The sequence below is a fragment of the Antennarius striatus genome, chromosome 9, assembly GCF_040054535.1.
Source record: "Antennarius striatus isolate MH-2024 chromosome 9, ASM4005453v1, whole genome shotgun sequence".
Lineage (NCBI taxonomy): Eukaryota > Metazoa > Chordata > Actinopteri > Lophiiformes > Antennariidae > Antennarius > Antennarius striatus.
Genome location: NC_090784.1, coordinates 20,330,197 through 20,341,413, shown reverse-complemented (window position 1 = coordinate 20,341,413; position 11,217 = coordinate 20,330,197). Strand labels below are relative to the sequence as shown.

The window sequence follows — 11,217 nt, the reverse complement described above, 5'->3', positions numbered from 1 at the left end:
ACAAGCGTCAAATTGTGTCGGTGACAATGACGGATCATAGACGAACAAACCAGATTAGTCCGATCAAAACGGGCTATTCTCCCTCAAAAATAAACCCGCTGCAGCTTAATCCTTATTTTCATGTTAAACTACTCTTATGAACGTGATTATGGATGAAAAGAGGAACACATTTCTGATCCGAGCCATGTGTTTGAAAACGTTTCATCTAGATCAGAGGTTCCCATGTTTGATATCCAAACGTGGAATTTCAATTTTAAGGATTTTTTTTTTTTTAAATCTGTTTTTGAAATATCTTTAAATCTGCCCCCGTTTCTAGATCCCTTTACATTAACAAGGTTTAGGTACCGTGAATGTACAACGTCCACACACACACACACACACACACACACGCACACACACACACACACACACACACACACACACACATACACACACCTTTTACCTGATTGGAGCCCATGCAAAATGAAATAATTAATATAAATGTAACATTTTATGGTTTATTTATGAAAAAAAAAAAAAAAGTACCTACAGTATTTGTATTTGTCTGACTGTTACATTTACCGGTTGACAAATGTAGAAATAAATAATTCAATTTATGTTTTTGTTTTTTTTAAGTAATAAAACTGCATTTGCAGCCATAAACATATTCTTACACTGAAGATAATTCAGTAACGTATACCTGCTTGAAATCATGTTACCTGTAGTAATGTGCCTCTAATGACTTGTTAGAATAAAAACACAACAGTGTAAGCTAAAATCTGCATGGGGGGAGGGGGTGCAGAGATAAACACTCTATAAGCTAGAAAATATACACAACGCCCATCTCGCGGTCATTTTTAACCCTCCGCTCCTCTTTGCCTCCTCGCATTTCACATTTCTATGTATTTATCTAGTCTGTCCTTTTATTCGCCCCGATATCTGACAACTATTGAGCGTGGCTGTTGCATATCCTGTTCAGCGTCAAAGCCGAGTGGAGAGCTTTATCTCTCATTGCTCAGGGATGACGTCCGAAGCTGTTGCTCAGATATTCGTTTAGATTGCGTCTCTGTAGCTTGGGCTGAATAAATGGAGACCTCATGAAATCCCTCTGTTATGTAAGAAACGTGTTTTCTTCGACTCAACGATTCATTTTCTCATTGAGTTTCCTCATCTTGTCTCGTTTCCAAAGAGGAAATCCATCCCAGAGTCAAACAGAGTACAGTCAGTCAGTCTTCTTCTGCGTGAAAACATAAACATGTCATTAATTTCCTGCTTCTAGGGATGAAGAAATAACAAATTAGCCGAGGCAGCTGCTCACAGTTTCCTTTCAGCCAGGTTAGATAGCATTGATCTCCTCTTGTTTGTGTTCCTTATCTTTTGCAGTCTTGTTAATCCCCCCCCACAAAGCCTGGAGCACGTGACAGGACATGCACCTGTTTAGGCGAGTCTTAACCCCTTCCATCATGCTACCCACCATTCCTCTCACGGCAGCGGACGACAGGTAGAAAATCAGAGGGTCCAGACAGGCGTTGAAGGTGCTGCAGAGCAGAGCCTTGTCTCTCCAGTCGGGGCTTCTCCACCTGATGAAACCCACGATGTGCGAGACGTTGTAGGGGCCGAAGCATAAAGCAAACACCAGGAGCGTTCCCAAAGCCATGCCGATGGCTCTCAGGCGACGGCGACGGTCGATGTGCTGCAGCTTGGACAGAATCCGGATGAAGTTGATGTAGCAGAAGCTGCAGATCAAGAAAGGGATGCAGAAAAGCACCAAACAGAGCTCCAGGCGCACCGGCAGGAGGATGTTCAGCTGGGCCTGGGTGAAGTTCTCATAGCAGACCTCTTCGCTTTTATCCCCAGCGGGAGGGCTGACTGAGGCGTTGTGGTTCTCAGTGCCGACGAACGGCATGATGAACACGATGCTCAGGTTGGTGAAGGAGAAGATCCAGAAGAAGACGCTGGCGGCGACGGCGTACAGAGGTCGGCGCTTCAGGGAGTGTTGGATGGGGAACGCCACGCCCAGGTAGCGCTCCACGCTGACGGCGGTGAGGAAGAAGGTGCTGTTGTAGATGGTCATGTAGAAGATGAAGCCAGAGAGTGGGCAGAGGGGGTAGGGCATGTCCCACACCATGTCGTTCACCACTTCCTGCATCTTGAAGGGCAGGAAGAGGAGGAAGAGGAGGTCGGAGATGGTCAGGTTGAGGAGCAGGATGTCGATGGGGGTCGGCTTCTGCCTCACTTTCTTGCAGAAGGTGTAGAAGGCCAGGACGTTGGCCGGGAACCCCAAGATGAAGGTGATGACGTAGACGGACAGACACAGCCCGGTGTGGCAGTCCTGCATGGTGGTGGCCTTCGGCGCGAGTCGGTCAGTCAGGGATGGCGATGTGTCTCATTATGTCCTCGACCCCGGGGGGAGTTGAATACACCGCAGCGCAACGGAGGCTCGATCCGTCAGAGGCGATGGCTCCTCGTTGGGTCAGCAGTCCGGAACAAACCCGTGGAGACGGCGTGGTTTTCCTGTCCCCGCCGATAAACCAGCGCTCATCGTTTCCTCGAGAGCTTTGAGCTCTGCTGATAAGAGTGAATGGAAAGAGATTAGCTCGCCGCACAGCACAGTGTTTCCACCTAAAGCGCACACTCCTGTCCCTTTTATACGCAAAACTCCTGCCTGCAAAGAGGACAGAATTAGATAAACTCAGCATCCTCTTAATTTCATTCTATAAATCTGGTTCTTAATTTGTGTAGGGATTATCTGGTAATGAGGAGCTGCTGTTTGGGTCCGACACATGGACTTGTGTACAAAAATTGCCGTAGAGCGTTACTACTTCCCCCTTTATGTCCGCAAATACTGGACATGTTGTGAAAAATGATGACCCGCATAAACATAATGACTTAACAACAGCATGGAGAGGACTGTCCCGTAAAACCACACGGCTTAGCAGAACGATGTTTTATCGTCAGGATCCGATCTTCATATTTTAGAATCACAGAAATGACAAATAATGATGAGAATTCAACCAAATAAATACATTTGTAAGGTTTTTATGAAATAATAATTTTAAAAAAACAAAAATGTTCTTACCTTTTAGCAACTGATCTGCACTGAAATGACAAAAACTCTTGTCTCTTATAGTCTGTCGACAAACAGGGAAGTTTTTTCCACCCTGCAGAGGAATGTGTACAAACCAAAGGAGCGGCATTAATTGAAGCAACTTGAAAACTTCCCTCACGTCTGTAGCAACGGTTACCCCATTCACCAGCTTCCCTTTTGTTAAAAAAAAAATATTTCAGTCAAAAAAAATACCCCATAATGAGGATTGATGGTGGCTTACCTTATTCTACTGCGTATTTCTGGGCTGGCACGTGGCGATTGCTCAACTGTTTTATTTGATCTCCTCTATTCACCAGCCTTCAGCTCCTGCCTGCTGTCGCCCAGCACGTCCCCTTATTTACATGATAATCTAAACATCCTGTGCAGATAATAGAAATTATTATTACGGAGATACTGCAGCAATTTATCTCCCCACATTCGCCAAACATGGTTTCCGTGGCAACTGCTGGCCTTCTTTTTTTTTTTTTTTTTTTTTCTAGCAATCCTTCGTGATGTGGACGTTCCCTGCAAAACCCGGTCTGATCAGCGTGTGATTAAATCATATTTAATCATCCACTCCTGCTGCTTGGGAGGTCAACGTCTCCTTATAATGAGGAGGAGAGAAAAGGTATTCGACACAAAGAGGTGGCCCCCGGGGGGGTGGGGTGTGACGGCAGCAGCGGGGCGAGCTATATGCTATTCAAACAAAGTCTGCTTGTTTGGACATGTTATGTTCCATAGAGAATAATAAACATGAGGGGACAGGGAACAGGCTGACCCACAGCCCCACTTAATATCAAAGTCATGGTTCCTCAGGTTGGGTCAATGGCCGCTATTCTGCGTTAGCGTGTCTCAAAAAGTTCAGAATGGATTCGGATGAGAATTTGTGGATGGATGGAACCAAAAGAGAATAAAAATCCTTTACGTCTCCTGAACTTGTTTTACCAGAGGAGGCATACGCTCTATATTCGTCCCCTTTAAGATGTTATTCGCTTCCTACCCCTGTTGAAAACCTGTCTTTTAACTTCCTCCACGCTTCTGCTGCCCCCCCCCCCCCCCCTCCGAGAGAAGCCAGAGAGAAAACGTTTCATGTGCGTCGCAAATCAACACATTTATATTTTTGAGGCTCACATTGTGTTACGCACACGCGAGTGTGTTCCGTCGTGGCAGCTGGTTTTACAAAATGACATCAGGGATTTTCTCAGATGTTGTTTGAGCACAAACTTTACTGTAACGCTCGGCGCTGTTTCATCACCGCAGGCTAACCGGCTCCAGTAATTAGCCTGAGACAATCCACCCTCTCTGCAAAAGACAAGGGAGCAAATCAGAAGAGAAATGTGGGGAAGGCCTCGTTTTACACTTTCATACGCCATATTTTATCTCCCAAATTATATCAGAGGCAAAATGGTCGTTTTCTGAATAGTCTATTAACAGCTGAATGAATTAAGAAGGACGTGGAAGGAACGCTGAGTCTGTCTTCATGCATTAGTAGGTCCTAGAAAGGGAAAGGAAGAAAGGAAGGAAAGAAGGAAGGAAGGAAGGAAGGAAGGAAGGAAGGAAGGAAGGAAGGAAGGGAGGGAGGGAGGGAGGGAGGGAGGGAGGGAGGGAGGGAGGGAAGGAAGGAAGGATTGGTAGGAAGAAAGGTTTTGAAAAAAGGAAAGTTAGGATGGAAGGAAGGAAGGAAAGTTTGGAAAGAAGGAAAGAAGGTTAGGAAAGTAGGAAGGAAGGAAGGAAGGAAGGAAGGAAGGAAGGAAGGAAGGAAGGAAGGAAGGAAGGAAAGTTAGGATGTAAGGAAGGAAGGGAGGAAGGAAGGAGGGAGGGAGGGAGGGAGGGAGGGATGGAAGGAAGGAAGGAAGGAAGGAAAGTTAGGAAGGAAAGAAAGTTAGGATGAAAGTTAGGATGAAAGGAAGGAAGGGAGGAAGGAAGGAAGGAAGGAGGGAGGGAGGGAGGGAGGGAGGGAGGGAAGGAAGGAAGGAAGGAAGGAGGGAAGGAGGGAGGGAGGGAGGGAGGGAGGGAGGTTTGGTAGGAAGAAAGGTATGGAAAAAAGGAAAGTTAGGATGGAAGGAAGGAAGGAAAGTTTGGAAAGAAGGAAAGAAGGTTAGGAAAGTAGGAAGGAAAGAAGGAGGGTTAGGAAGGAAGGAAGGAAGGAAGGAAGGAAGGAAAGTTAGGAAGGAAAGAAAGTTAGGATGAAAGGAAGGAAGGAAGGAAAGTTAGGATGTAAGGAAGGAAGGGAGGAAGGAAGGAGGGAGGGAGGGAGGGAGGGAGGGAGGGAGGGATGGAAGGAAGGAAGGAAGGAAAGTTAGGAAGGAAAGAAAGTTAGGATGAAAGTTAGGATGAAAGGAAGGAAGGGAGGAAGGAAGGAAGGAAGGAGGGAGGGAGGGAGGGAGGGAAGGAAGGAAGGAAGGAAGGAGGGAAGGAGGGAGGGAGGGAGGGAGGGAGGGAGGGAGGGAGGGAGGGAGGGAGGGAAGGAAGGAAGGTTTGGTAGGAAGAAAGGTATGGAAAAAAGGAAAGTTAGGATGGAAGGAAGGAAGGAAAGTTTGGAAAGAAGGAAAGAAGGTTAGGAAAGTAGGAAGGAAAGAAGGAGGGTTAGGAAGGAAGGAAGGAAGGAAGGAAGGAAGGAAGGAAAGTTAGGAAGGAAAGAAAGTTAGGATGAAAGGAAGGAAGGAAGGAAAGTTAGGATGTAAGGAAGGAAGGGAGGAAGGAAGGAGGGAGGGAGGGAGGGAGGGAGGGTGGAAGGGAGGGAGGGAGGGAGGGAGGGAGGGAAGGAAGGAAGGAAGGAAGGGAGGGAGGAAGGAAGGAGGGAGGGAGGGACGGAGGGAGGGAAGGAAGGAAGGAAGGAAGGAAGGAAGGAAGGAAGGAAGGAAGGAAGGAAGGAAGGAAGGAAAGTTAGGAAGGAAAGAAAGTTAGGATGAAAGGAAGGAAGGAAAGTTAGGATGAAAGGAAGGAAGGGAGGGAGGGAGGGAGGAAGGAAGGAAGGAAGGAAGGAAGGTCATCAGGTCACAGACAGACCACCTTCCAAACTCAGACCGACTTCAGACGTGAGCTCCTGTCCAGAGAGCTGACAGCTTGTTAGTTAACGCTGAATAAATCAACACGAAGCAGCAGGATCAAATCATCTCTGACAGTAGAAACAATACGGCCGTGAAACACTCAACTTGTTATTTTCTTTGAGGATGCGAGAGACAAATCTGATGCAACAGGGTGATATTTGTGACGGGAGCGCAGAAGAATAAAGCCAGGACACGGATGGGATGCAGCGCTGAAGTACAGAGCATCCTGCAGAGCGGCAGCGTGTGTGGTTACTGAAGCAGCAGGAGTAGCATCATGCATTATACAAACCAGTAGCAGCAAGATTTATTGCTGTGCCGATGGCCCCCAAAAACAGAAACAAAATTATTGAGGTTCCTTTCTCCACATCTAAACCATCCAGAGAAGCCCTGACGATTCATTCCTGCTTCAATCCTGCGTCTTTACAATTGAATACTTAGCATTTAGCAGGATGGATGTGGTTTATTGGCCTCACTCATTCTCTTTAAGTATGACACTAGTGGAAATTTAAAGCGGGTTTTTATTGTTCTGTGGAAACCGTAGGGATTTCTACAAGAGGAGAATATGTGAGGAAGATCTAATTATGCCCATAATAATTAACAACAAACTTATCAATTAGAAAATAGAGGGTCAGGACTGAGAGGACTGCTTTAGGTCTAATATGAGCTTCTATAATGCGGTGTGATATTAGTCCTAAATAATAAAGCCGGCCCGTTTCCCGGCAGGACAGGCGGCTCTGAAGTCCAATTGACACGGCTGTTAGGAACAAAGTGTCAGGCTGATTGTGTTGTTAGCCAGAGCAAACATGGCCGACGTCGACAAGAGGTGATGTCGACGGCCTTTTGAAGAGAGAGGAAGAGGCTGGAGATGATGATGATGATGATGGAGGAGAGGACGTGTTTAATAAAGAGACGTCCGTCTGCCGGGCCTCTTGTTTCCTACAATGAATGATGTAAATACAAATAAACCCTGCGGCAAGAAAAGAGGAAGGAAATTACTTTTTGCGCCACATGCGGCTCCACACGTATTTGTTTTCTAAAGGATCTGATGCTTAACTTTAAAATTTCCCATCAGTTTTTATTTATTTATTTATTTATTATTTAAAACGTCCACAGCTTTTTGATTTAGTTTTTCTCAGGATGTGTTTAATCTTGACTGGAAATAAGTACATCATACCTTTTATGTGTTCATTTATATTTGTACCAAATATATTCAATCAATCAATCGATCAATAGGAAGAGATTTACCTCTCCTGTGTGTGTTTTAGTTAGGAGGAACTAACTCTCTTTCCTGGAACGGCAAATTAATCACAAACTTCTGAGTCATCAGCATATAGCGCCTGAAATTAAAAGGAGGATTGGAGCTCTTTATTCTCAGCTCTGATCCCATATAATTTATAAGATAGCTGTGTGTTTTTTAATGTTAACTCTTAATTAGAAAATATTTTAATTTGTTGAATGAGCTGCTGTAAGGCCGTTTAAAGCGCATAGAATGAAACAGTTGTTTACAGTAACGGCGCGTCGGTAATTGTTCTGGTTAAAGAGAATATTTTTGCTTCTTGTTAAGACGCTGTATTGTATTGATCCAAAGCCTAATGGGCTGCGCCAATTACCGTAAGACGTCGACAATCAATTCTACACCAGCTGAAAACAAAAAGGAAAAAAGAAAGTTTCAATTAGTTGAACACAACAGTAAACGGCGCGGCTCGCTATCCAAAAAGGGCTATTTCTATCCGGTCGCATGGATCGCGTTGGTGGGAATCTGATGGGGGGGGGGGAGGTGGTTTCGCGCCATCCCGAAATCCAATCATCGATCGGGGGAGCGATATCTGAAACTGAAATGAATTCCATCACCCCGACGACGTTTGAAATAAAACACGTAATCGTGTTACATCCAGTAAACATCTCGTCAATGAAGAGATCGCGGCGCCGCGCTTCAGAGACCGTGGCGTCCAGAAGCGGCGCCGCTAATCCCCCCCCCCTGCTAATACCCACAGCGTGAACCTATAAGCTTACTTGTATTTTCTGATAGTGAAAAAAATAAATAAATAAACAACATAATTCCCCCCTCCTACCCATCGCCAACACCTCCCACCAGAAGAGTTTAGCGGCTGCTAATCCACCGTTTTGCTCTTTGAAGAGTGACTTTTTGCTTTTGGGACTCATTTTACTCCCTGTGACAGATTCGTGAAATAAAGCCGGCTATGTTGAGGAGATAATCTTGTACATTTAGCTGGATGTCTTATCAAGTGCGACCCGAGCACCAAAAGAACAACCAACAACCCGCTGGAGGACACAAATCTTCGACGACAGTCTGAGAGCACAGAGGCTAAATAGATTTTAAGCAACCGGCTCTCCGCCCCAACCGCAAATCAGTTTAACACCGATCGCATCAGTTCTTATTTTATCGAGGCCTTCCAAAAATGAACCCCCCACCCCCCCATGTCTCGTTCTTCACGGACAAAAACATGTTAGATGTGAAAACATCAATGCTTATGTCGAAGGTCTTTCCAACGCGGACACGACGAGTCATTTTCCCAGCAAACCTGTGATCAACATATTTTTCAAACTTCTCCCACCTCTGGGATCGAGGCCAAGACACACACCTGTACCAATGAATTCCGGCCCGTGGGCGTTTTTATTGTGTTGCCTGCTGTTGCTAGGAGATCACAGGGTGGTTGTAAAAAAAAAAAAAAAAGCAGGGCTGATAGGAAAGACGGCTGGATGTATGGATGTGTTTAGAAAGCGGTCAGAGATCACATTCAACATTAATGTTTGAGGTTCCTAAGCAATAACAGTCCCGCGTCACCCGCCTTTTATTATGAGCCTGAAAAAAATGATGAATGTGCACAACAGGAAGTGGCTTGTTGATTGTTTACTGTGCTGACTGCAGCTCTGCTCGCCTTCAACCCCGTCCGTTGTGTCGCCTTTCTTTATTATGTGTCTGCCCTTTTTTTATTTGCAGAATTAGATTCACATTGACCGGCGCTTACGCACTATGCCTGTCTCAATTAGTCGGCTGCGTAATGCAAAAAAAAAAAAAAAAAAACTTTGGGGAGTTCAGAGACAATAAGAAGTTCAGATTTCATTGTTTATCAGTAAAAGAGCAAAGGGAGGTGAGAAGCTGCTAATCCTGAGACTAAAAGCTCAGATAAAGGGGATACAAAAAAAGGCTTCTTCTAAAAATGCATCTCATTAAAGGCAGAGTTTAAATCAATAGTTTCGTCAAACGGCGGGTGATTGGCGATAAAAGGAGATTAAAGGAGACCGAGGTGTCACGCTCGGCTCGGTGTGTGATGAAACTTGAAAGTGTGTTGCCTCCTAATTAGAGTGTAAAATTGCTTAATATATGTACAAAACACACCTCTTTAATATCTTAGCAGTGTAATAGGAAAGACAGCGGGGAAGCAACCGGGCCTCCGTGTTCAGGTGAGATGAAATTTTAATGATCGCCGTGGGAAACATTTGCCGAAATATGGAAGCGTGCAGACGAGAAGGTCGGATGCTGACGCGCTCAAACCGTCGGCCTTCTGTCGACGACGGATTGAAAACGGGTTTTCAATCGTGTCGGTGGAGCGGCGACGTTCGGGGGTGTTTTTTTTTCTCTTTTGCTTTCATTTGGAACAAAATTTTACACACAAATATTGCGAATCAAATCAGAATTAAAAAATGATATGTTTTTTATTTGTTGGATATTTGAAATTTGTTTGCTTTCTGTGGTATTCATCAACTTCTGGAGGAGGTGTGATGCTTTGATGGTGATATATAACATGTGTTATAAGAAGATGAAGAAGCAGAGCTAGCGTTTGTTGCTGTTATGTCTGCAAACAAAAGGAGGCGTAGGAAACACCTGTTAACATCTGAGCTCTATCCTTCTGAACATGACACAGATGAGAATCATATCATTAAGAAAAAGTGTTTTTAAGGCCTTTAGTGTAAAATCCTAGATCAGAGCAGCTTTGTATGATCAGCTCGACATCAGATGAATAACTCCATTGGTTCTGGTCCACAGTGAAGATTTGGGTCCGTTGAGGTCAGAGCATTAAAAAAAAAAGAAAAAAAAAAGGGTGTCCTCTGCAGAATATAGAGATGAAAATAAAATGCGTATTGCAGTGTTTCGGGGCTTTGAACTGCTTTGCTGACTCAGCAGATTTCCGTGAGGGTTCATTAAAAGGCTGATAGGACAAACAGAAACCTTTTTTTTTTTTTTAAGTCAGCAAAAAATGTAATTTCCTAATGACCTTCAGCGTCCCTCAGAAGGTATTGTCCTTATCAAAAGCTGTTAAAAACATATAGATGATAGCGAGCAATTTTTTAAACGACTGAACCCTGCCAGAAAAAAAAAATTAAAAAATAAATTTAAATGTCACTGTTAAATCCCAGAGGCGTGCTTTAATATGAGGTCGCACGGACACCGCGGTGGCATTTTGAGAGGAGGATTCTTTCTAGGTGGGGGGGGGGTTCTGCATTCTGCAACATGAAGTAGAATTAAGCGAGAGCACGGCGGTGCTGAAGAGGCCGGCGAGTTGTTATCATGATGAGTTCATGACTGCGGCCTGGAGTGATGTTTGGAAATGAGTGGTTCTCTTTTAAATAAACTTCTAATTAATTATTGGACAAATGAAAATTAAAACCAACATCGCAGCTTTAGCAACGAGCAGATCCCCCCAACCATCCTTTAACTCGGAACACATTTAAAGGCAGATGAAACTGGGTGTAGGTGTCCATTTAGCAGATGTCCTGGTGTCTTTAATGGAAGCCACTGGAGCGTCTGCGGCCGCAGGATTGAACTCGTGTTCTGATGTTGTTCCTGTTGTGTTTCCTGATCGTCATTAAAAATCCTCCACTCTCTCTGTTCCAGGCAGATTCTGAGCAATCACAACCAATCAGTGCAACCTTCTAGGAAGAGGAATGACATCACTGGCTGAGGAGGGAGGAGATGTGATGTCACCACCTCCAGGCGGAGGCGAGTTTATCTCCCGGAAGGCGGTTATTTTAATTGCTCTCCATTCACATTAACTTTATAGCATGATAGAATGTGTGAAAGTAATTCTTATTGTGTGTGATGAAGAATTATTTCACAGGTGGGTTTAGGGCTGTTAG

General features: G+C 44.7%; 1 protein-coding gene across 1 annotated transcript; it reads right to left on the bottom strand.

The window, feature by feature from the left end:
* Positions 1 to 1,315: 1,315 nt before the first annotated feature.
* Positions 1,316 to 2,488, bottom strand: LOC137601786 (free fatty acid receptor 2-like). Its single transcript, XM_068324190.1, has one exon. The coding sequence runs from the start codon at positions 2,315 to 2,317 to the stop codon at positions 1,316 to 1,318; it is 1,002 nt and encodes a 333-aa protein (XP_068180291.1). The 5' UTR covers positions 2,318 to 2,488.
* Positions 2,489 to 11,217: the final 8,729 nt, after the last annotated feature.